At 43.4% G+C, this 27390-nt stretch overlaps 1 protein-coding gene across 3 annotated transcripts; it reads right to left on the bottom strand.

The window, feature by feature from the left end:
* Window positions 1-5615: 5615 nt before the first annotated feature.
* Window positions 5616-23026, bottom strand: nmi (N-myc and STAT interactor). 3 transcript variants are annotated; one of them, NM_001032331.1, is given in 15 exon segments: window positions 5616-6130; window positions 6160-6552; window positions 6594-7461; window positions 11698-11804; window positions 12301-12487; window positions 12586-12692; window positions 14362-14524; window positions 15251-15367; window positions 16038-16196; window positions 16718-16786; window positions 17478-17546; window positions 18188-18256; window positions 18841-18918; window positions 19523-19594; window positions 22846-23005. In NM_001032331.1, coding segments are annotated over 12 exon segments (1401 nt in total). In that variant the 5' UTR covers window positions 19583-19594; window positions 22846-23005; the 3' UTR covers window positions 5616-6130; window positions 6160-6552; window positions 6594-7245.
* Between the last annotated feature and the right edge of the window lie 4364 nt (window positions 23027-27390).

Below are 27390 nucleotides of genomic sequence, written 5' to 3'. Positions count from 1 at the left end.
GGACAAAAAGAACAGCTTTGCCTTACGGGGCGCTTACACGCTTACTAGGTTCCTATGAGTAGGAGTAAGTGCCCCATAAGGCACAAAAGCGTTAGGCTGTTCTTTTTGTCCTTTTGATTTCAATTACTGATGGTGGTTTGCAGTTTAGTAGATTCAATGATGGTATAACCCATAGACTGGGGTTCTTTTACAAACGGTACCATCTATTACTAATTACTACAAACACTTACTAATTACTGTTTAACTGCCTTCATTAAGCAGAGCATATACCAGGGGTGGGCAAAGTTTTTGGCTCGGGGGCCACATTGAGTCACAGGCGGGCCAGGCCGGGCCAACTTCCTCCCACCAGCTCCCCCCCCCCCCAGCATCCTCCATCTCCCCGACCTGCGGCTCCCTCCATCGTTCGGCTGCGTCTGTTCCCCGGCTCCCCGCTGCATCCTATTTTATGGTTGCGCCCCCTGCGTATACAGCACGCACGAAGCGCAACCAATCAGGGCCCAGAAATTATTAAAGGGACCGGATTAAAAAGGCCAACGGGCCGGATGTGGCCCGCGGGCCGTAGTTTGCCCACCCCTGGCATATACACTGTTCACCTTTCAGTTAACTTTTACTATGTTATAGAATGCCCTATTCCTAGCAACTTTGCAATTTGTCTTCATTATTTATTTGTTATAGTTTTTGAATTACTTGCTTTTTTTCAAATGGGGGTCGCTGACCCCGGCAGCCAACAACTATTGCTCTGTGAGGCTACAATTGTATTATTATTGTTACTTTTTATTAATTATCTTTCAATGCAGACCCTCTACTATTCATATTCCCATCTCTCGCTTAAACCACTGCCTGGTTGCTAGGGAAAATTAGACCCTAGCAACCAGATATCTGATAAAATACCAAATGGAGAGCTGCTGAACAAAAAGCCCAATAGCTGAAAAACCATAAAAACGAAGACCTATTACAAATTGTCTCAGAATATCAATGTCTACATAATATTAATAGTTAATTTAAAGGTAAACTATCCCTAAAAACTGATATTTTCTTCAGGTGCCACCAAAACAAGACCCAGGTGCTTTGTCCACGCTTTGATTTAGACATTTTGTTCTCATTTTTTACTAAACATATTTATTTATTTTATTATGCTATAAAAAGGCAGAGACACTTGTAATTTAATAATAATTTTTTTCATATTTCTATATAAATTATTCATAGTTTTGCACCAATATTTGACACACGTATTTCACCGGTGAATACAGAATACAAATGATGGCATTGGCTTGATTTGCACACAGGCAATTTCATTACGGGATGTCAAATGTTAATTAAATAGACAGAGCGGGGATACAGTAGCCCACAGCTGACAGGAGCCCATAATTTGCTTTCAGTCTAATTCTGTATACAGTAATGAGACAGGAAAATCCATTGGCTTTGTGTGGAAATCTCAAAGAGTTTAGCCGTGTTGGTAAAGGCCGGTGGCTAGAGGCCAGATAAAGACTATGATGCTCCTATATACGGCTAGTACCCAGATAAAGACTATGATGCTCCTATATATGGCTAGAGGCCAGATAAAGACTATGATGCTCCTATATATGGCTAGAGGCCAGATAAAGACTATGATGCTCCTATATACGGCTAGAGGCCAGATAAAGACTATGATGCTCCTATATATGGCTAGAGGCCAGATAAAGACTATGATGCTCCTATATATGGCTAGAGGCCAGATAAAGACTATGATGCTCCTATATATGACTAGTACCCAGATAAAGACTATGATGCTCCTATATATGGCTAGTACCCAGATAAAGACTATGATGCTCCTATATATGGCTAGAGGCCAGATAAAGACTATGATGCTCCTATATATGGCTAGTACCCAGATAAAGACTATGATGCTCCTATATATGGCTAGTGGGCAGATAAAGACTATGATGCTCCTATATATGACTAGTGGGCAGATAAAGACTATGATGCTCCTATAAATGGCTAGTACCCAGATAAAGACTATGATGCTCCTATAAACGGCTAGTACCCAGATAAAGACTATGATGCTCCTATAAACGGCTAGTACCCAGATAAAGACTATGATGTTACTATATATGACTAGTGGGCAGATAAAGACTATGATGCTCCTATATATGGCTAGTACCCAGATAAAGACTATGATGCTCCTATATACGGCTAGTACCCAGATAAAGACTATGATGCTCCTATATATGGCTAGTACCCAGATAAAGACTATGATGCTCCTATATATGGCTAGAGGCCAGATAAAGACTATGATGCTCCTATATATGGCTAGAGGCCAGATAAAGACTATGATGCTCCTATATATGACTAGTACCCAGATAAAGACTATGATGCTCCTATATATGGCTAGTACCCAGATAAAGACTATGATGCTCCTATATATGGCTAGAGGCCAGATAAAGACTATGATGCTCCTATATATGGCTAGTACCCAGATAAAGACTATGATGCTCCTATATATGGCTAGTACCCAGATAAAGACTATGATGCTCCTATATATGGCTAGAGGCCAGATAAAGACTATGATGCTCCTATATATGGCTAGTACCCAGATAAAAACTATGATTCTCCTATATATGGCTAGAGGCCAGATAAAGACTATGATGCTCCTATATATGACTAGAGGCCAGATAAAGACTATGATGCTCCTATATATGACTAATTGGCAGATAAAGACTATGATGCTCCTATATATGGCTAGAGGCCAGATAAAGACTATGATGCTCCTATATATGACTAATTGGCAGATAAAGACTATGATGCTCCTATATTTGACTAATTGGCAGATAAAGACTATGATGCTCCTATATATGGCTAGTGGCCAGATAAAGACTATGATGCTCCTATATATGGCTAGTGGCCAGATAAAGACTATGATGCTCCTATATCCAGCTAGTACCCAGATAAAGACTATGATGCTCCTATATATATGGCTAGTGGCCAGATAAAGACTATGATGCTCCTATATATGGCTAGTGGCCAGATAAAGACTATGATGCTCCTATATCCAGCTAGTACCCAGATAAAGACTATGATGCTCCTATATATATGGCTAGTACCCAGATAAAGACTATGATGCTCCTATATATATGGCTAGTGGGCAGATAAAGACTATGATGCTCCTATATATGACTAGTGGGCAGATAAAGACTATGATGCTCCTATATATGACTAGTGGGCGGATAAAGACTATGATGCTCCTATATACTGCTAGTACCCAGGCCAATCAAGTTCTTTCACTGCCATCTCTCCAAACCATTCTATGTGGACCTTCCTATGTAAAATGAGTAATTCTCCTTTGGGGCTTCTCCAAACTGTTGCCACAAAAGAGAAAGCACATAACTGTCAAGAACGTAATTCCATGATGTATTGTGGCCTGTGCCGGAAATAATGGGAGTGGCTTAAATAGCCAATTGTAATATTTATAAATATATAGTGTATTGGTAGCAGGGATGGGGAGTACATCTCACATGCTTCTAGTCTAACTTATATACTGATATAGGACCATAATACTTTCTGCTATTGACAATGGCTTGGTCATTGACCCATAAAGGCCAAACAGGACCAGATACCAGGCTACTGCAACAACATGAAGGATTTCAGTTTAGTTCTGAAGAGAAGGAGTTTCTTAAAGAGCAATTTAGGGATGGAATTTAGCGACATTGCAATGGAACCTCCACTGTGAAACCAAATGCCGAGTACGAGTTCTCTAACCTTCTACTCCTGTTTATAAAAGTTCGTTCTTTATTCCGGGGCTTTAAAACTTTTTAACAAGTTCTCAGAAAAAGTCTTGTAAATTCTAAAGGCGCAGGAAATGGGTCGGTAATGGAGCATAAATCACAGGCTCTGGTTTATTGGGGAAAATACATTAATAGCCACCTCCCTCTTTGGTTTCACTTTGGCACACACAGAGGAAAACAAATGATCTAATGAAGCTACAAACCTACGTTATATATTTTATTTAACCATAAAGGGGGACTTTACAACTTTATTGAACATCAGCTGAATGGATTGGGCTTGTGCTGAACATCATTTTTGCCTGTTTTCATAATAAATATAAATATTTTGTATTTCTTCCTGTTTTTCTCAGAGCAATCATGTTAGAAGAAGGTAATTAATGGAACTACCTGTCCCAGGATAAAGGCCCTGTATAATATATTATTATATTATCCTTACCTGTAAACCTGAGACACTGACTGCAGCTGGAGAAGGGGCTTGTTTATACTGAGGTCATGGTGTTTTTAAAGGAACAGTAACACCAAAAAATGAAAGTGTACTAATATATTATGTATTATTGCCCTGTACAGGTAAAAGTTGTAATTACTTGAAAATATTATGCTTTTTTGGTGTTACTTTTCCTTTAAGCTGGTAGAGAAGCGTCTGAATGAGCCTGTGCAGCTTGTTATTTACTTGCATGGATTCTGGAAGCATTTCTTAACTGCAGACTATAAGGAACCCAATCCTGGCTGGCTCTTAGCCAATCAAATAACAGGGCAGTGGTATTATATAAAGGGATTGATCTCAATGTATTTTCTTACTGGTCAAATGCTGGTGGCCTTGACTAAATGACTCAATCTACCTGCCCCGCAGGCATGGCCAAATTACCTGTATCCAGGGTGACAATGCCACCGGGAAAAAACCTGGTCCCAGTGGCCGAGACCCGATGCCTGTTACTGCTCCCCCAGCCGCCGGTGTCCTCCCCTGACACTTTTCACTTATGAGCGCTCAGGGGAGCATGTCGGGGGACGTGGTTGGCGGGGGCACTTGGGACGGTATCCCCGGTGGGCCCTGCACCCCTCCAGTCCGACCTTGCCTGTATCAGTCTGAAAAGGGCAGATACAAACAAAGCAGCATTTATCATGTGAAAATTTGCATTGCCCTGCATTGATCATCCTAGAGGTTTATAATGTATACAATTAATCAGTGAGATACAGAGAATTTCATGCGTCAAGAAAGATGTACTTTTATCCAATGGCGCCATCTTGTGGCAAGTTAGATAACTGAATGGTTTTGTTTAATATACAGCTGTAAAATATAAGTGTTCTGTAACAGACACAAACACTGATGGAGCTGTATGTGATGGTCAGGCTCCAGTGGCCTCTATACATGTTCCTACTAAAGGAGACATTAATTAAAAATGTTTGGAACTGCTACGACAGCTCCATATTCTGGTACCCTTCTGTTCTATCACTGCTGTACTATAGATAATTCTATTACTCTGGGACTTGCTTTATTGTGAATGGAACAAGCTATTTCTATGGAACACTTACTGGGTAATGGGCAATGATACTGTACCCTGCTGTTAACACACAGATATGGGGGACCCCGGGGTACCGGGTCAGTCCCAAGCAGGGATCTATCTGCAAGGAGTTTGTATGAACAACATCCAACACTCCCAGAACATACAGGCAGGTTCATTGGCTGCTGATCTAATTGACCCCAGTGTATATTGTGGTAGAAACATTACATATTAAGCTCCCCTGGGGCTTAACCCTTCTAAGCAGCCATGGCATTTTACACAGAGCAATACTATTTCTTATATACAGGAATATTTACAAAAAATAACAATTGTATCACAATAAAAAGCACAAGAATCCATGAAATCTCACAGTGTCTTTATTGGCTGCAGATACGTAATGTACATAAACTGATTCTAACCAGTGACAAGAAAGAATGAACAGCACCCTGATCTGCCCTGCACCCTGAAGGAAGACTCAGTTCAAGAACCTGGGTGGGGGACACCCTATAAAGTACATTTTTTATAGGTCCTGTTTTAAAGGTGACCCCTCCCAGGAGTTACCCAGCCCAACTTCCAAACTAAATTGCACCCGTACAGGTACTTCAGGCAACCAATCTTTGATTCTACTATAAATTATAAATTGAGAGCATAAATCCGATTGGTTGCCACAAGATTCTTGTGTTGTAATGGATAAATCTTGTTTGTAAAGTTCTGGCAGCACTAGAGAAAACACGTCATTGGTCAGATTTAATTAGCGAAGGTGCAAATCAGCACTTGGATTACCATTAACCTTATTTAATTTTTTGACCAAAAATTTTGGATTTCAAAGTGTAAAGCAGTTTACATTCCAACCAATGTGTAATTGAGTTAAGGTAAATGATGTCGGGTTACCACTCGGCCAGTAAATCACCAGCTGGGGCCGGGGCTGGAATTACAAATTTACTGGAAATGTTATTGTGGGCAAATTTGTAATACGCTACAAATCCCTCCCTTATCTGACCCTCTCCGCTAAAGGATTACCCATTTAAGTACAGACCCTCCTATACCCCCCGACCCAACTGGCCCCATTTAGTAGTGCCACCTCTGCCAGCTTTTGTCGCTGGGCAGGGGGTGGGCAGTGAGGGAACAGGCGGGGCAGTAACGTCACAGGATGTGGAAGAGGCAGGTCGTGGCATCACTGGGCGGGGCTATGAAGCAGCGACCGGCGTTTGGCCAATTGCCACTTCAATCTCATTGAGTCTTGCCCGGTTTACCTAACTTGGAAAACCGGCAGGAGGTTTTGACCCGGACAGCCCTTCTGAAACCAGGGCTGTCCTGGGTCAAAACCGGACAGGTGGCAACCCTAGCCCCATTCTATTTAGTTGTCAGGGTCCATCACCCAGGGGGCTCAGGTGAGTAGTGGGCTAATAACCTAGGACCCACTAGGAGAGGGCCCTGCTAAGAAGTACAGAACCCCAATGCAGGTGACAGTTGTAGGAGGGCCAATGAAATGTAAGTGTGCAGCAGCCCTACTGATAAAGTATTAGACTTAAGGCTTGTGGAACTATTGTTCCTTACTCTTTTATTTGTTGTAGCATTAAATTGCTAAATATCTATTTGGCTTAATGGCAGTCACGTTGCACACCCTGAGTAATAAAAATATCAGCCCAAGATTAATTACACATGCAGGAGGATGCTCCAATGAGAATCAAGCCCACCAGTACCATAAGCCATGTTGCTTTGTTACATAGGGAGAGACAATTAAGTGTGGGACAGACGCCATGCTGATTGGGTGTTCGGCACTGGAATAACGTGCTTAATGCCTCCAATGCTGATCACATGAGGAAAGAATAGGGAGCTGGGAGTACAGGACTCATCAGAGTATCACCTTGCAGTAAATGGGCCGCTTGTCTGGAGAACTGGGGAAAGTTTTCTCAATCAGATTCCACCCCTGATGTTGCGGGACTACAGCTCCCAGCGTGATTTAACTTATATCAGGCTGGGAGTTATAGTCCGGCACAATTGGCATCCTCTTTAAGATCGGTCTCGAATTCAGCCGCTCGTTTCCTGTTATGAGAGTGCAAAATATGCTCCACCTCTCCGCCCCCATTGGTTGGCTTCTGGAAAAATATCTGCACAATATCCTGAATGTCGTCTTCAGTTTCCTCAACTCCCTGTATCCCTTCCAGCAGGACCGACTTTGGGGAAAAGCCAGTAAACATCTATACAAGGAAAACACAGTTAATTCTATAGATACACGGAATGTAGCCACATTCGCTCCTTATTCACCCAACGAGTACCCACGGTCATACCATTTAGGTAGTTATTTACTGTATATACTCGAGTATAAGCCGATCCGAATATAAGACGAGGTACCTAATTTTACCTAAGAAAACTGGAAAAACTTATTGACTCGAGTATAAGCCTAGGGTGGGAAATGCAGCCTCTACTGCTAAGTTTTAATAATCAAAATAAATACCAATAAAATGACATTAATTGAGGCATCAGTGGGGTATATGTTTTTTAATATTTATTTCAAAGAAAAACAGTAAACTAGCTCTGTAAGCGGAGAAGAGGGTCAACAAAACAATAGGAGTACTACCCCACGCTCATTGCACATTGGCAAACTGGCAGCAGACCCAGTCCCAGAGGAGATGTAAGGGGGAATAAGTATTGCTAGTGGGAGCCTAGGCCAGGGCACTGGAGGGTCTGGTTGCGGATGGCCTAATTTGCACACAAAGGAGAGAGGGTGCTAGTCTAAAAGGAACCCATGGCACCCGACTCGAGTATAAGCCGAGGGTGACTTTTTTCAGCACATTTTGGTTGCTAAAAAATTAGGCTTATACTCGAGTTTATACAGTATATTGTCAGCAATGGTTCCCAGTAGCCACAACAATGTTGCCCATTCAAAAGTAGTGGGTGCAACATGATGGGTGATGGATGGGGTGTCAATATTATGTGGTAAGGATCCCTCTCCCTATATATGGGCTTCATCTGATTTAGTGCTAAATGTGCCCCATGGTAAAAAAAAAGACATGCAGTCCCCCCACTGCTACTATAGGCACCATCTCTCCCTACTATACCTGCTATCCCACAGCCCCAGTCCCTTCCCAGAGGCTATTATCCCCCCACTGCTACTATAGGCACCATCTCTCCCTACTATACCTGCTATCCCACAGCCCCAGTCCCTTCCCAGAGGCTATTATCCCCCCACTGCTACTATAGGCACCATCTCTCCCTACTATACCTGCTATCCCACAGCCCCAGTCCCTTCCCAGTGGCTATTATCCCCCCACTGCTACTATAGGTACCATCTCTCCCTACTATACCTGCTATCCCACAGCCCCAGTCCCTTCCCAGAGGCTATTATCCCCAATGCTACTATAGGCACCATCTCTCCCTACTATACCTGCTATCCCACAGCCCCAGTCCCTTCCCAGAGGCTATTATCCCCCCACTGCTACTATAGGCACCATCTCTCCCTACTATACCTGCTATCCCACAGCCCCAGTCCCTTCCCAGAGGCTATTATCCCCCCACTGCTACTATAGGCACCATCTCTCCCTACTATACCTGCTATCCCACAGCCCCAGTCCCTTCCCAGAGGCTATTATCCCACTGCTACTATAGGCACCATCTCTCCCTACTATACCTGCTATCCCACAGCCCCAGTCCCTTCCCAGAGGCTATTATCCCCCCACTGCTACTATAGGCACCATCTCTCCCTACTATACCTGCTATCCCACAGCCCCAGTCCCTTCCCAGAGGCTATTATCCCACTGCTACTATAGGCACCATCTCTCCCTACTATACCTGCTATCCCACAGCCACAGTCCCTTCCCAGAGGCTATTATCCCCCGACCGCTACTATAAGCACCATCTCTCCCTACTATACCTGCTATCCCACAGCCCCAGTCCCTTCCCAGAGGCTATTATCCCCACTGCTACTATAGGCACCATCTCTCCCTACTATACCTGCTATCCCACAGCCCCAGTCCCTTCCCAGAGGCTATTATCCCACTGCTACTATAGGCACCATCTCTCCCTACTATACCTGCTATCCCACAGCCCCAGTCCCTTCCCAGAGGCTATTATCCCCCCACTGCTACTATAGGCACCATCTCTCCCTACTATACCTGCTATCCCACAGCCACAGTCCCTTCCCAGAGGCTATTATCCCCCCACTGCTACTATAGGCACCATCTCTCCCTACTATACCTGCTATCCCACAGCCCCAGTCCCTTCCCAGAGGCTATTATCCCCCCACTGCTACTATAGGCACAATCTCTCCCTACTATACCTGCTATCTCACAGCCCCAGTCCCTTCCCAGAGGCTATTATCCCCCCACTGCTACTATAGGCACCATCTCTCCCTACTATACCTGCTATCCCACAGCCACAGTCCCTTCCCAGAGGCTATTATCCCCCACTGCTACTATAGGCACCATCTCTCCCTACTATACCTGCTATCCCACAGCCCCAGTCCCTTCCCAGAGGCTATTATCCCCCACTGCTACTATAGGCACCATCTCTCCCTACTATACCTGCTATCCCACAGCCCCAGTCCCTTCCCAGAGGCTATTATCCCCCCACTGCTACTATAGGCACCATCTCTCCCTACTATACCTGCTATCCCACAGCCCCAGTCCCTTCCCAGAGGCTATAATCCCACTGCTACTATAGGCACCATCTCTCCCTACTATACCTGCTATCCCACAGCCCCAGTCCCTTCCCAGAGGCTATTATCCCACTGCTACTATAGGCACCATCTCTCCCTACTATACCTGCTATCCCACAGCCCCAGTCCCTTCCCAGAGGCTATTATCCCCCCACTGCTACTATAGGCACCATCTCTCCCTACTATACCTGCTATCCCACAACCCCAGTCCCTTCCCAGAGGCTATTATCCCACTGCTACTATAGGCACCATCTCTCCCTACTATACCTGCTATCCCACAGCCACAGTCCCTTCCCAGAGGCTATTATCCCACTGCTACTATAGGCACCATCTCTCCCTACTATACCTGCTATCCCACAGCCACAGTCCCTTCCCAGAGGCTATTATCCCACTGCTACTATAGGCACCATCTCTCCCTACTATACCTGCTATCCCACAGCCCCAGTCCCTTCCCAGAGGCTATTATCCCCCCACTGCTACTATAGGCACCATCTCTCCCTACTATACCTGCTATCCCACAGCCACAGTCCCTTCCCAGAGGCTATTATCCCCCCACTGCTACTATAGGCACCATCTCTCCCTACTGTACCTGCTATCCCACAGCCCCAGTCCCTTCCCAGAGGCTATTATCCCCCCACTGCTACTATAGGCACTATCTCTCCCTACTATACCTGCTATCCCACAGCCCCAGTCCCTTCCCAGAGGCTATTATCCCCCCACTGCTACTATCGGCACCATCTCTCCCTACTATACCAGCTATCCCACAGCCCCAGTCCCTTCCCAGAGGCTATTATCCCCCCACTGCTACTATAGGCACCATCTCTCCCTACTATACCTGCTATCCCACAGCCACAGTCCCTTCCCAGAGGCTATTATCCCACTGCTACTATAGGCACCATCTCTCTCTACTATACCTGCTATCCCACAGCCCCAGTCCCTTCCCAGAGGCTATTATCCCCCCACTGCTACTATAGGCACCATCTCTCCCTACTATACCTGCTATCCCACAGCCCCAGTCCCTTCCCAGAGGCTATTATCCCCCCACTGCTACTATAGGCACCATCTCTCCCTACTATACCTGCTATCCCACAGCCCCAGTCCCTTCCCAGAGGCTATTATCCCCCCACTGCTACTATAGGCACCATCTCTCCCTACTATACCTGCTATCCCACAGCCCCAGTCCCTTCCCAGAGGCTATTATCCCCCCACTGCTACTATAGGCACCATCTCTCCCTACTATACCTGCTATCCCACAGCCCCAGTCCCTTCCCAGAGGCTATTATCCCCCCACTGCTACTATAGGCACCATCTCTCCCTACTATACCTGCTATCCCACAGCCCCAGTCCCTTCCCAGAGGCTATTATCCCCCCACTGCTACTATAGGCACCATCTCTCCCTACTATACCTGCTATCCCACAGCCCCAGTCCCTTCCCAGAGGCTATTATCCCCCCACTGCTACTATAGGCACCATCTCTCCCTACTATACCTGCTATCCCACAGCCCCAGTCTCATCCTAGAGGCTACTATTTGCACACCTACTAATTATAATCTTATAGGTGCAGCATAGTAAAGTGGTGAATAAGGAGTGTATAGCTGAATTTCCCTCACTCCTCCTTTCCACTATGTGGTGCTGACATTCGGTAGGACACAGGGCAGCTGCTTGGATGCTCCCAAAAGTTTTGCAATTCTGTTCTTAGGTTATAACTGTGTGCACTAAGGTTCTATACAGCGTGTGAAGAGGAATTCTAAGGAATAATAATTCTGAGGATAATACTCACCTGCAGTTTATTCAGTTCCCTGTCTATGAATGGTTCCACTGTAATCTGATGACGAGTATTATGAGCAACAAACTCAAAGTGTTTCTGTTTCACCAGCCGTTCCACCACTGTAAGAGAGATCAGGTACCGCTGTGTTACACAGTCCCAATGTCCTGCACCCCCCGCAGAAACAGGTGGAAGCCACCATACTTTTTGCTCATCGTAAATAGCCCCTCATTTGTTGAGGAAGGCAGTAAACCAACATATAATTAGTATCTACAGGTCCTAACTGTAACATGAAGAAATCTAAAAGTAAAAGATACACTTCTGTCCATTCATTGGCCGATTCGTATGTGCATTCCAAGATATTCCACCATACCACCAGGCTTTAATATGTTGGGCATAGACACTAAAGCCATCAAACCATCATGTTATAAACATGTTATTGCTCCACAATAAAAATCAGTATAATGACTTAGATTGTAAAAACCCCATAATGCTCTTGGACATCTTTACTTTTCTTACATTCCAGCTCTTTATTCATGTGTATTATTGTTGTGTTTATAGGAAGATAAGATGGTGGTGAAAGTATAGCTGTACTTAATTCAATTAATTAATACAAACCTCCAGACTGTAGGAAATCAATGAAAGCCAAGTTCCTGCTTCCGTCAATCTGCACTCTCTCAATCTCCCCTCCTCCTATGCTTGGTTTGTAGAAGATCAGCTCCAGTTTGTCTTTTAAGTACTCATCAGAAAGATCAGGGGGGAGATCGCGAACACACAGACGTTTCTTAGACATATTCATGTTAATCTAAAGTAAAATAACAAAACAAAAAGGAGATTCATTGTCAAGGAGAATCTTGGCGCCTGTTGGAAAATGAATGGGCCGCCTTGGGGTTTTGTGTTTACCTCAAACTGGGTTGTCCTGTTCAAGGTGACTGGTTTGGCGGTCACTTCCACCGGCTTATTTTCAAAGTCGAGTTTGTATTTTCCTTTTTTAATAACTCTATTAGCAACTGCAATGGGGAAAAAAGTCCATCGTTATTTTAGTAGTAAAAATAATCAGACTTTGGCGATTTTACATTTTTAAAAGAACTTTATACGTAATGTTTCATTCCAAAACAAATACAGAGCAACTTCTTCTTGGCTGGTCCTTCTCATTACCTTAAGCTATATATTTAAGGAAAAAATTGAATCCGATACTGCGTTTAAAGGTGGCTATACACGTTAAGATCCGCTCACTTGGCAAGGTCGCCAAGCGAGCGGATCTTCTCCCGATATCCTCACCTACGGGTGGGCGTAGAATTTAGGCTAATATGATTGTTTGGCCCTGGGGCCAAACAACCGAATTATAACGGCGGCAATGGGCGCAGTCAGTTTGGGGACAAGCCGATGCGGTCCCCAATCCGACTAAATTTTTTAACCTGCCCGATCAATATCTTCCCGATTTCAGGCCGTCATTCCTGCCCCTACACAGTCTGATAAGCTGCCAAATCAGTCTAAGGGGCCTATATCGGCAGCTACAATCAGCCCGTGTATGGCCACCTTTACACCCTGTAGCAGATTTTTTATCTGTAGTAAATTGCACAGTGCAACCAGACCCAATGAAGAAGTGCTGCTCGAATGAGCATTAAGGCACCTCTTAATCCTCTTGCACTTCTTCCTTCAACACTGCACCAACAAATTTCTCATGTGCATTGAGATACATGTATATTATCATTTGCCTTCAAACTGCAAATTAAAAATGGCAGGTAGAGGCTGCCTACAAGCTTTATTGCCCACCACTACTGAGGGAAGCTATGGCAGTGCTAGAGATTGTCGTAGAGGTGTGTTGTGCCTGTTTAGGCTACAGTGGGTTTAATGATCCAGATGTTTTAAGACAGACAATGGTAGCTGCAAAACTGCACCAAAACTCTAACACAGTGATCCGCAACCAGTGGCCCGGGGGCAACATAGCGCTCACCAATCTCTTGGATGTTTTTAAATTTCAGGCTTATTGTTTTTGTTGAATAAAAACAAAAAGTACTACCAAACTGCATAGAGGCTGCCTAATCGGAAATTACAGCCCTTATTTGACACCCCCGTGAACTTGTTTGGTGCTTGTGTTGCTCCCCAAATTTTTTTTACAATTGACTGTGGCTCACAAGTAAGAAAGGTTGGGGATCCCTGCTCTAACAGATGTCTGGCTAATCAGTTTCAAAAAAAGCTTCCATTATTATATCAAACCGTTTTTTTAGTGTGTTTCCCTCAACCTAACATTTACATCCTACACTCAACCATGCTCTTTGGCAGTTGGTACTGGAATCACATTGTTGGAAATCATTAGCTGATTTGTCCTTCAACTTAAAAATCCACACTGCTCATGGTATCAACATGAATGGCAAAAAAGCTGGGTTGGGGGCATTCAAAAAATAATTATCTCAAAAATAATGATCTCCCTTCAGTTCTTGGAGGAGGCCCTTCAGTCCATTGAGTTTGGTTCCAAAGTGAGCACTATTGGTCATGGGTCAAGTTTAGAGCTCAGTATTCAGCCAGGAAGGATAATTGAAGCAGAAGATCCCAAGGCAGCACTGACAGTAAAAACCTCCCCTCAACCCTTTATGTGGCACAGAGTTTGTGGGGTTGAACTGGGTTCCAAGGCAACTGGGAGAGCAGCCCAGTAGTGTTCTGAGCTTTGTGTCTTACCTTCGATGTCTTCAAATGTCAAAAGAGTCTGCCCACTTTCGAGGATAGTGACACCATTTATTGTAACAAAGCACTTGTAGGATATGTCTGGAGAAGATTCTCCATCCTTGGGGGTTTCCTCAACCTTAAAATTAATGTTTTTTTGTGGCAATGTGATCTCAGCCTGGTACAGAGAAAAAAATCAGTGAGGTTAAAATGGACGCAAGTGTGTGTGCTTCACTGTAAATCAGATCTAGTGTCAGTGTTTGGTGTGCAAATGATGCCTGCACCCCATTCTTTAGCTGTAAGTACACTGTGCCTATTGATAGAGAGGGCTGAGGGAACCCTGGCGTTCTGCCTGGTCAGGAGGTAATGGCAGTTCCAGGATTTGCACAGTGCTGTGCGTATATAGACTCAGCAGCGCAGCATTCGGAAAGGAAGGCAAGACGGACTTCAGAGACGCTTTGGATGCAAGTGGTTTTAGACGCAACTCACTGCAGGGAAAAACACAAATTTCCCACTGCATCTATGATCATAAACGAGCCCTCTAATTGGCATAAAACAGGGTTGATACCTATAATTATATTTTTATGTTTGTACATGTTAGACATTATGCCTAATACAGGGGAAGACCTATGATGCCATCATTTACTGTGTTCTACAGGTCATACCCTATATTAATAAGTGGTCCCTGACTGGTATGCACCCCCAGCTGGCTTCTTATAAGGGTACTGCCACTCTCCAGGAGGGCTACATGGAGACTGCTGCCAGACAGACAGAATACAAAGATTATACAGATCTAAAAACTAACAACAGGCTCTGTGCGGCCTAATACAAGTTCGATAGAATTTGCCTTGGCGAAAACTTACTCTGATCCCAAAAGAAACATCAGAAGGGAGAGTGTCTTTACCTGCAGATCCTCCTTTATATCTTCCAAAACACGTTGCTCCCTTTTAAAGGCTTTTGTGAGATCCTGAATCTGTTTCTGTAAATCTGAATTCTCCGTTTTTAGCCCCTTTATTTCTCTCTAAAATATTGAAAATTAGAAACCAATGAACATCGATGAATCGTTATAATTGAGACTAACAATGTGGTCAAAGTGGCAAGCTGATAGCTAGGCCAGATACTCTGTGACACAAATGGGCAAGGCACAGGGCAGGGCTCCAGAGCATTGTGAGTTGAACAAGGCTCCGTGTCTACGGTGGAACTGGGACTAGGTGCACGCTCTGTGGGTTCTGCATGTTAATTGATGTCCCTTAGTGCACTTATCACTTGGCAAATGATAAATAAACCGCTAAAGCTTTTCAGAGACATATATTATAGTATAGTATACTCAAGGGATGAAAATATAATTTTGCCTCTTTATAGGTCCCTGGTAAGGCCTCACCTTGAGTATGGGGGGCAGTTTTGGGCCCCAGTCCTTAAGAAGGATATTAATGAGCTGGAGAGAGTGCAGAGACGTGCAACTAAACTGGTAAAGGGGATGGAAGGGTTAAACTATGAGGTTAGACTGTCAGGGTTGGGGTTGTTTTCTCTGGAAAAGAGGCGCTTGCGAGGGGACATGATTACTCTTTATATGAGAGGACAGGGTATCTTTTCCCATAGCATAGAAAAAAACAGAGAAAAGAGTCCCCTAAATGTACAGATCGATGATGGCAGCTAAATAAGACAATGAGCAAGAATAGTTTCTTCTTTACCTCATAGAGATTTTCTTTTTCCTTTTTCTCTTCATCAGTTCCATCTAGCTTTCTCGCGAGTTCTTCCACCTGCCGCTGAGTTTTCATTTTTGCATCACTTGCATCCACTTTCTCCATGATTAAGTTCGATCTACGGTTATCTGCCGCATCATGTTTTTCCTTAGATATGGGAAAGAATTCGAAAGTTGAGGTAATCAGATACCAGCGCTGCATTTGTACCCTATTGCTATATTTTGAAAGTTCTACACAACATAGCATAGCGCCTTTAAAAGTTTAAAAATAATCACACAGCAGGCAATAACTATACCGAGATACCTTCAGCATCCAATAAAAACAAAAGCATCTACCAGACATATGAGAGATTTGGTGATGGCTAACAAGAAGGCACAGCAGATATTCATGGAGAAACCATTACAAATGAAGTCTTCAAGAAAAACACAGGTAGTCCAATTGATTTGACTTATTACTACAGATATAACATGACCTGGATGAAAGAGAATCTTCACACACAGCAAATTAGATCTCTTCCCAACATATGAGAGATTCGGTGAAGGTTAACAAGAAGGTACAGTAGATATTCATGGAGAAACCATTATAAATTAAGCACATTAGAAAGGAGAGACACAAAGATGAGGGCATTAAGTGAGGCATAATCCACTCAGAAAATATGAACATGTTACCTTCCAGTGGTCATATTCCGACTGGAGCCCCCCATGGCTTTCCATGCTTGTATTCAAGGATCTGTTAAACTAAACAGAAATATAAAAAGTTGTCAAAAACTGAGAACATCTTTAGCCTCAAACAGATCATGAGCACAAGTCCCAGTCGGGGATATCTGTAGGGGAGAGAGGCAACATTAGGTGAAGCTCTTTTGGTTTTGGTAGAAGCACGGGTGTCGGACTTGAGATGGCAGAGGCTGGATGGGGCTCTCTCCATGGGAAGATTAAACAGTACGACTCCATGCCAGTGGTTATTAGAATTTTTGAGGTTTAAGACCTCTTTGTCATCCAAGATTTGGTCAGGGCTTTTCCTACATTATATGATATGAAACCATCCTTGCTATACCTCCAGCCAGCAAATTCTGAATTGAGAAAGTCAGTTGGATGACTGGCGAAATGTCTTCAAGAAAAACCCAGCAAGTCCAGTTGATTTGACTTATTACTACAGATATACCATGACCTGGATGAATGAGAATCTTCACTAACAACAAATGAGACCTCTTTCCAACATTACATTATTTGCACCTACAGACTGGGCTTACAGAAATACGCAGACATATGAGAGCTTTGGTGAAGGTTAACAAGAAGGTACAGCAGATAATAATGGAGAAACCATTACAATTAAGCGCATTAGAAAGGAGAGACACATTAATGAGGGAAGGGAGTCAGGCACAATCCACTCAGAAAATATGAAAATGTCACAATAATATGAACATGTTACCTTCCAGTGGTCACATTCCGACTGGAGCCCCCCACGGCTTTCCATGCTTGCATTCAAGGATCTGTTAAACTAAACAGAAATATAAAAGGTTGTCAAAAACGTTGAACATCTTTAGCCTCAAACAGATCATGAGCACAAGTCATAGTCGGGGGATATCTGTAGGGGAGAGAGGCAACATTAGGTGAAGATCTTCTGGTTTTGGTAGAAGCACGGGTGTCGGACTTGAGATGGCAGAGGTTGGAGCTCTCTCCATGGGAAGATTAAACAGTACGACTCCATGCCAGTGGGTATTAGAATTTTTGAGGTTTAAGACCTCTTTGTCATCCAAGATTTGGTCAGGGCTTTTCCTACATTATATGATATGAAACCATCCTTGCTATACCTCCAGCCAGCAAATTCTGAATTGAGAAAGTCAGTCGGATGACTGGTGAAACGTCTTCAAGAAAAACACAGCAAGTCCAGTTGATTTGACTTATTATTACAGATATACAAAACCTGGATGAATGAGAATCTTCACTAACAGCAAATGAGACCTCTTCCCAATATATGAGCGCTTTGGTGAAGGTTAACAAGAAGGTACAGCAGATATTCATGGAGAAACCATTATAAATTAAGCACATTAGAAAGGAGACACACAAAGATGAGGGAAGGGAGTGAGGCATAATCCACTCAGAAACTATGAATATGTCACAATAATATGAACATGTTACCTTCCAGTGGTCACATTCCGACTGGAGCCCCCCACGGCTTTCCATGCTTGCATTCAAGGATCTGTTAAACTAAACAGAAATATAAAAGGTTGTCAAAAACTGTGAACATCTTTAGCCTCAAACAGATCATGAGCACAAGTCACAGTCAGGGATATCTGTAGGGGAGAGAGGCAACATTAGGTGAAGCTCTTTTGGTTTTGGTAGAAGCACGGGGGTCGGACTTGAGATGGCAGAGGCTGGATGGGGCTCTCTCCATGGGAAGATTAAACAGTACGACTCCATGCCAGTGGTTATTAGAATTTTTGAGGTTTAAGACCTCTTTGTCATCCAAGATTTGGTCAGGGCTTTTCCTACATTATGATATGAAACCATCCTTGCTATACCTCCAGCCAGCAAATTCTAAAGTCAGTCGGATGACTGGCTAAACGTCTTCAAGAAAAACACAGCAAGTCCAGTTGATTTGACTTATTACTACAGATATACCATGACCTGGATGAATGAGAATCTTCACAAACAGCAAATGAGACCTCTTCCCAACATTACATTATTTGGGCCTACAGACTGGGCTTACAGAAATATGCAGACATTTCTAGGGCAGCAAACACTTCAGTTTTGGCAACTAAATAAGTCAAAGTTTATAAATAGTTTATTACCTTTTCTTCACTATTTCCTTCTTTTGTGGGGTCTTCTACATCCATATCCTCAAGCACCGAGTCTTCTTTCTCACTTTGCTGTGTAGATACAGAAAACAAAATAACCACAGTAAACAGATAGTACTGCTTTTGTTCACATCACTATATTTTTTGGTACTCCTGGTTAAAGGTTTCAATGATGCTCAGAATGTATTTAAAGGGGAACTTTCATCAACTTAATTTAATATTCTAAATCATTTCCAAGATATAAATGTTATCTGCACCCCCGTAACAAGGGGGTTATATTCTTCTCTTCAGTAAAGACTGGGACTGTACCAGATTTTTTTTTCATCCCATGCAATAGTTTTTGGCCAGAAGTACCCTTCTTCTGTAATGACCTTTCTGTTGGCCCATTCAAGTATGGGAAAGTAAAGATGGGTATCCAACTGGCTGTTGGGTAAATGGCAGTCCACATGGTATGCAAACAGACCAGATCATTGACTGATCAACGATCCATAAGATTACTGCAAAGAAACATGGTCTGTCAGGGAAAGGTTGGCCAGGAAACACTCCATTGAGGTAACACGTTGTGTCTCTAGTGTCTAATTCTTGTCTATGTAGAAGTAAAGACAAGAGAGATACAGGGCAAGAGGCACTTTCTTCTCTAAAACTATTAAAGGTCAAGTTCATGTGAGAATTTTACCTTGGAGTTGTTCAGATCCTCCCCCAGTGGATTTCTGGACATCTCCATGCTTGTATCCATGGTGTTGATAGTCTAAACAGATATAAAACAGTTTATCAGGGATACCTGAAAAGAGAGAGGCAACACTAGGGGGCACTGCTTTGGCAGAAGCAAGGTTGGCACTCTATAGCAGGGTTAGAAGGCACCAGGCTGCATGTGGCTCTCCAAGAGATTTTATGGCCTCCGGCCTGATATAATCATTTTAATATAATGCAGCTCCTCAAACATCTGGTATTGGGGACAATGAGGCCTCTACATGGAAAGGCCAAACAGTGCTGCCCTGTGGGAGAGCTTTGTTAGGTCCAAAACCTTTGTGGTCCAACCTTTGGACTGTCTAGTATAAATAAATCTAAAGCAACTGGACTTGCTAAGTAATCATTGAAGACGTTTCACTACTCATCCGAGCAGCTTCTTCAGTTCAACTGACTTTGGACAGGGCTTCCCTTACCTTATACCAAGGTCAAAGATATAAAACCTTTTCTATGACCTTGATCTTGCTAAAATTCCAGGCCACCAAGCAGGCACTCACCAGATGTCACCTTATTTAGCCTACAAGCTGAGCCTACAGTAACATCTAGGAACTGTTGGATATCCAGCCTAAATTTCACCATGATTACCCTTTAGCCTATCTAGTTTGGATCCCTGGAGTTATTGGCAGGTCCAGGCAGCTGGAATATCCAGAGTCCCCTTGTGCAAGTATCTGTGTATTTCATCGCAGTAGGCTAAAAGGGAGCATTTGCTGTTCCCACAAGTTGCAAAGGACCATGTCTGGGCCAAATCACTTTCTGAATATCATCAATGTATCCAAACTAGCATCCTGCACTTGCATTCAAAAGTAATAGCCACAGAGATACAGCAAATGTGCGGAAAGTGGGAAACGTACTTTATAATGCAGAAGGGAAAGAGATCACAAAGAATCCTACAGAAATATAGTTTGGAAGTTCTTTCTCTTTTCACTTTACAGGTAAACACATTCCAATGAGCTTGACTTTCATTTAACTTCATAACAGAGAGAAAAGTTACTGAGCCTTCTGTACCTGTAACCCTTGTAGGGACCTGAGGGCACCCCCAGGCAGTCGGTTTACTGTCATTTATAACAAACAAGGGGAGGTTGTGCCCACCACTAAATATTAAGCCATTAGGCGGGGGTGCAATGAGGCTGTGACCAGAGGGGGGGGCATTGCTTGGTAACAATGTACAAAATGTCTTAATGTTCTGTATATATTGATAATGGGTGAGTGGAAAGGACCTCTTGTCGCTGCCTGTATACGTTTTTGTAATTTGCCATAAAGTCTGACTGCGAATTTCACATGATAACAATCAGGAAGCGGTAAAAAAAGGTTAAAGGACCTCAACCCCCTCAAATAATTTTTGCCTAATGAAATAAAATTAGAATTATATTTTCTTTTATTAGGAAAACATTATTTTTGGGTAAATGTGATGTTTAAAGAAGACATATTAGATAAATGAAATAAAAACCCTCTAATTCTGTAGGCAGTTATGAATAATACAGTATATGGTGCTGGTTTCACTTTGGTCGAAAAATGAACATTATCTATAAAAATGGCCCCTTTGTTGGAGCTCCCTATAGAGCAGGGATCCCCAACCTTCTATACCTGGGAGCTACATTCAAATGGTGTTGGGAGCAACGCAAGCATGGAAAAAATTCCTGGGGTGCAAATAAGGGCTATAATTGGCTATTTGGTAGCCCCTATGTGGATTGGCAGCCTATAGAAGGCTCTGTTTGGTTTTACACTGAGTTTAATGCAACCAAAACTTGCCCCCAAGTCAGGAATTCAAAAATAAGCCCCTGCTTTGAGGCCCCTGGGAGCAACATCACAGTCTGTGTTTCAAATGAGGGGTGGGCGTGTTCTAATTAGGGATGCAAGATTTGCGAAACGCCAAAAAAAAAAAAAATCCTTTTGACGCGGACGACAATTCTTTTGATGTACGACAATTTGTTTTGATGCAGGTGACAATTTTTGGACGCACTGCAAATTTTTTCATCTGTTTCGCAAAAAAATCCGCCAATGGTGAAATGCCGAAATTCGCTGCGAATCAATGCCTGGTGAAACATTTCGCCCATCACTAAAGGACAGGCTTCAGGTCAGCCTAGCTGCTGATTGGTTCCTATCCTACAGTGCAGTGTGCTGAGTGCTGTGAGCCCCCCTGCACAGCCTGGGAAAGGAGCAGCAGGAAGTGGAACAGATGGGCGGGACTAGTGTCAGACTGGCCTATCAGGATACCAGGAAAACTCCCGGTGGGCTCTCCTGCTCCTGACCATTTGGCCTGTTTCATGGTCATTCCCTATTTCTGAATGAAAACAAAGAGGAGAAATAGATGGAAGAATAGATGCTAGCATGTAAATAAAAGAGACTAGGAGACAAGGAGAAAAACTGTTTGGAGAGTGGGCCTAGGGTGTAAGGTTTTCAGGTGGGCCCCTGGGTTCTCAGCCCGACACTGGGCGGGACTAGTGGGGTTTTGGGGTAATTTCTAAATAAATCAGCTCAAAACACTACTTTTTTAAGCACAATCCTTCTATAGGAGGAGAACATTCTTCACTTTAACAAGAAATGTCTCAATTAAATAAAAAATGTAGAGAAACCACAAAAGTATTGTGTATTAGTGGCAGACATGCAGCTCTGCTAAACCAATGTAGCCATTAAAGGAGACATATTGGATAAATGGGAAAAAAAGGTAATTTTGTAGGCAATTATGAATAATATCCGGTGCTGGTTTCCCTTTGGGCTAAACATTAACCCTATCTGTAACAATGGCCCCTTTATTGGAGCTCCCTATAGATCCTCTCACTTCTCTGTCCGAGTTTGAAATGAAGAGTGGGCGTGTCCTAACGGTCCCTGCCAGAAGCACAGTAGGAGGGGGAGAGCCAATCACAGCCCTGCAGTCACACAAGCACAGACAGGCTTCAGTTCCCTATCAGGTCAGCCTAGCTGCTGATTGGTTCCTATCCTACAGTGCAGGGTACGGAGGGCCGCCAGCTCCCCAGCTCATCCAGAGAATTCAGCCAGCAGGAAGTGGCACAGATGGGCGGGGCTAGTGGGCTTTTTCTGGAATTTCTCAAAAAATCATTTTGAAACACAACTTTTTAAGCCCAATCCTTCTATATCTAGAGGAGTATAATTCACTGGTACAGTCATAATTTTTATAGGATATGTCTCCTTTAAGGTCCCACCAGTCTGGTTAGTAACATAACAGCCATTAGGCAGAATGCTCACTCATACACCCAGTCACAGCCCTACAGGGAGGGGGAGGCAGTTGCTTACCCAGCGCAGCGCAGTCTGTGCTCAGGAGTCGCAATCCCGACTGTCCAGGAATATTCCCAGCGATAACCTTAACTTCTGAGAAAATTTTCAAATGTATTATCTGTGTGTGTCTGGTAAGGATTCTGTCTAATAAACGAGCTGAGATATTGTGTGTCCTTCCGTTTCTCCTGAATAGAAACCGAATGTAACTACGGCTGCGCTTTCACTTTCTCTTTGTTACATATAACTCCCCCATACAGCGCTGTCTCTGCGTCTGAGCCGCTCACGGAGGGACTGGACATGTCAGGTGGGTGCTTTCTGCTTGCTACAAAGTCGCAACGTCCCTTTTAACTGGAATATAGTATAGAAAGAAAGAGAGTCCTGCGACTATGTAAAGAGAGAGTCGGAACAACAGAGTTGGATCTAACTGGAGTCACAATAATATAGGGAACTTTTCTGAAAAATTGTGATTTTGTGAATCACAAATGGAGTGTCATATAAAACAGATTTATTATTGTTAATATAGAGGGGGGTAGATGTTTAGGGTATGAATGTGGGGTTCAGCCCTTGTGAATATGGATTAATTCTTATAGCAGCTGAGGGTCTTGTTTGAAATCATTACTGCTTATTATACTATAGATAGGGGCACCCACTATGGGAATATTAAGGATATCAGAGCTTAGGAATCATCTAAGGGTGAAGACACACAGAGCTACTAGTAGCAGCTACTTGTTGTGGCTACTAAAATAGACAATGCTGATCATTTACTGATACTTATCTCTAGGTGTGTTTTAGCAGAGGCAATTCTCAGTATTGTCTATGGCAGGGGATTTTCTGGTGTTTAGTAGCCGTGACAAGTAGCTGCTACTCAGTAGCTCTGTGTGTCTTCACCCTAACAGTTACAGGACAATACAGGTATAGATCTGCTATCTGCAATACTTGCAGCCTGGGGTTTTCTGGATAATGAGTCTATTAACAACACCAATGTTTATGCAGCTGATTTACCTTCATAGAAACAGCACAGTTTTAATATGAAATAAGGAACAGGAAATAAGACCAGCGGCAGACCGAGCCGGACAGGTGCCCTAGGCAAGCCAGCTGCCCACTTTGCCCCCACTGTGCCTGCACAAACAAGCAAGTGTGTGTGGACATTGGCTACTTGGGCAGAAGGGAGATAAAGAGCAGCCAGTGGGGGAACAAGGGCCCAAACTAAGGGTACATGGGGTACATGCCTATTGCCCCCCAATCATGGCACCCTAAGCCTGTGCCTCCTGTGCCTACCCCTAGTTCCGGCCCTGAATCTGACACTGTATAAGATAGGTTTGCTTATGGAATATGGAGCTTTCTGGATAAAGAGTTCCTGGATATTAGATTCAATACTTATACAAAGGCACAAGGCTGCCTGCCAAGCAAGGACTTTTATACCCAATAAATAGTTTCAGGAAGGGATTATTATTATTGCACAGCAGGTAAATACACAGATAAATACGCACCTATTCTGCATTACCTCCACCAGCAGTACATAGGGAAACAATACTAGCACCGGGGCACCGGGTGGGGCCAATACGGCTTTGTACACTGACAGGATTGTTTCTGATATCCAGAGTGCAATCTGGGGCAGCTCACAGTTCTGCCTAGGAAGAAATTTAGGGGCAATAAGTGTCCAGTGATTAATATAGATGCAAAATTACACCCATAGTAACTAATCAGGTCTTTGTTTGTACATCATCGACAACTGAAAGATGAGAGGTTGGGGAAATGTTTGCTGGTAGCTTTGCACTGCCATCAGATTCAGTACAAGTGCTGAAATGTTCTTTTTGTTATCGGCGGGGGGGGGGTCCTGTGTTTGATTCTGACCAGACACTTTTTTTAAGGAGTTACTGGGGCAGATTTACTAACACGTGTTAAATTGCACACATGCAGTTGCCAATAGCAACCAATCAGTTTACTAATGATTAGGAATTGAATTGGCTAGTAAGGGTTGAAATTTAGCATCTGTGTTCTTAAATCTGCCCCCTATGTGTGTGCAGATTCCATCGGGGGGGGTCACACCAAAACTATACAGTGTAATTGGCTCCTGTGGGACTGAGATTGGACTGGGGGCTGATGCTGAACTGTCTATGTAAAGTGCTTCTGCTGTAGTGGCTAAAATTTGGGGAATTCCACTGTTCTGTGTTGGGCACTGTTCCTGATATGTTTGTAAGCAGCGGCCATGTCATAAAGTAAAGCTTCATCAGTTTGTTGTGCGCTGGTACTTTTTATAATGGGAAATATCAGATCTACAATACTAGAATAATTGTAGCACTACCAGTATCTACTGTAGGGAGGTAGGGTTGCTACTTTAGATGGGAGGCAGGCAGTGAGGATAATGGGCAAGCTATGCATGGGAATAGGCAGATGGAGACGGGAAATGGGCGGATGGAGCAGGGAAATGGGTGGGGCAAAGGCTTGCCTCTATATAAAAGGGGGTGATGTGCCACGGAGAGAGTCAGGAAAGGGAGGGATTATAGGTAGGGTTCCTACCCATACAAATTTACTAACAGATATATTGCTGGTAAATTTGTAATGCTGGCAACCCTATAGATAGAGTGGCAACCCTATAGATAGGTAGGGAGAAAAAAAGCCTATGCTTATCTAATTCAAGGTTAAAGGGATCCTAGAATCTTATTGGACATGCTACTGGGCTTTTTGGACCAGTGTAGGACTGGCCTGCCGGAGTAGTAGAGTATCTTATAGTGGGCCCCAGCTTAGGGGCCATTCCCATTAGCCCATCCTTATTATCACTGGGTGCCTATATAAAAACCAATCTGGCACTTTCTTTATCAAAGGCTCTTGTGATACTAAAATCTACAATTAGTATATATATATATATATGTATAGATAGGTCTGTATGTGTATGTGTGTCTGTATGGGCCCTAGCAGACCCTGTCCAACATGGATTAGAAGTGGACCCTGCAGTTCTGCTGTTGTAGGTGAGAAGAGTTCAAGGTAAAAGTCATGTTAGTGCAAAATGGCCCCATCCCTTCAGCCATTGCCAGTCCTAGCACTCAGAGACAGTGTCATTTATTTGAAAAAGTTAGAAACCATGTATATATTTTTTTAAAAAGCACTCTGCAAATCTAAATAACCTAAATATGGCCCCGCTTGTTACCTAGTCACGGTTATACATTCCTTTAGATGTTCTACTATGATTTTATACACACGTTTATACGTATATAGGTAACAAGTGGGGCCATATTTAGATTATTTACATTTGCAGAGTTCTATTATTTAGATGTGGTAGGAAAATCTCACCTATTGGGCCCAAGCTCTTATTGTACTTCAACAAAACCTGAAGGTCCAGAGGTTGGGCAAGGCCATTGATATAAAGTCTTAAGGTCCCCATACACGGGCCGATAGTAGCTGGCGATATCGGTCCCTTGGACTGATTCGGCAGCTTATCGGCCCGTGTAGGGGCAGAAACGAGGGGCCTGCCCGGCCAGGTTAGAAAATTCAGTCGGATCGGGGAACGAATTGGCTCGTTGATGCAGTCCCTTAACCGACTGCCCCATTGCCGCCGATATAATTCGATCGTTTGGCCCCAGGGCCAAACGATCTAATTATTTTTTTTTTACCTACACGCTCCCCAATATCGGCCACCTGTAGGTGGGGATATCGGGTGAAGATCCGCTTCCTTGGCGACCTCGTCAAGCGAGCGAATCTCAACCTGTATGGGGACCTTAACTGGTGCCATCTTGCTCTTCTTTATATCTTTCAGTGCTGTAGATTAATGGGCGGTTAACAACTCTTATTTCTGGTTTCAAACTCAAAAATAATGAATTAGTAAATATTCTATCACTTTCCGGGAATCTGGGCTTTTACAGCAAACAAAAAGAGAAATGAGTATTGTGGAAGAACCGGTTGTTATCGCTGCAAAGTGAGCTGTGAATGTAGTCAGACTGCTGCTGCACCCATTTAGGGTAAATATTATTCATTTTTGTTAAAGGTTAGTTCATATCCCTCATAGAATTCATACAGCAGAACATAGTCCAGGCCCAGCAGCCTTGGTATCTGCTGTATGCTGGTTACTCCAATGTGAGACGTGCAACAGGAGAATGTTATAGAAGTTTTACTATATTTATTAAAGGGGCAATAAGCCTTCCATTAAACCTCATACTGTGTACTTATAAGCCAAAAAATGCTTTCTGTCCAATCGCCTTTTGTGAGTTCTGTAGTGTTTAAGATAATAGGGGTAGTAAAGTCTTCCCAACCAGGGACACCAAAATGCCATATCCCAAGGATTTTGGATAACAGATCCTATACCTTTATATCTGCCATCAGTTTTTAGCAATAAGCCAAACGTTATGTCCATAAACTTAAATTTCATAGCATTTTTGTCAAATGGAAGAATTTCCACCACAATTTTTCCCAGCATTCAGTGCTCTTGCCATTTCTGCTTTATCTATCCTAACTAATGCATTGTTTGTATGCACTGGGGAGGGAGGGGGGCAGAAGACAAAATACCATTTGCTTTCTTTAATACTTTAGGTGCTTCCGTCCGCACTGCCAAAACATTCAAAAGGCAAT

This window comes from Xenopus tropicalis, chromosome 9 (genome assembly GCF_000004195.4).
Source record: "Xenopus tropicalis strain Nigerian chromosome 9, UCB_Xtro_10.0, whole genome shotgun sequence".
Taxonomy (NCBI): domain Eukaryota; kingdom Metazoa; phylum Chordata; class Amphibia; order Anura; family Pipidae; genus Xenopus; species Xenopus tropicalis.
Note: the sequence above shows the minus strand (reverse complement) of the source record. Positions and strands in the feature narration are given on the sequence as shown.

Coding starts and splice junctions, on each gene's coding strand:
- nmi (XM_012970498.3), bottom strand. CDS start 19,582: ATGGATACAAGCATGGAGATGTCCAGAAATCCACTGGGGGAGGATCTG. Junction 16,787..17,477: donor CGGAATGTGACCACTGGAAG/GTAACATGTTCA, acceptor ATTTCTGTTTAG/TTTAACAGATCCTTGAATAC. Junction 15,368..16,037: donor AAAAAGAAAATCTCTATGAG/GTAAAGAAGAAA, acceptor TCAATATTTTAG/AGAGAAATAAAGGGGCTAAA.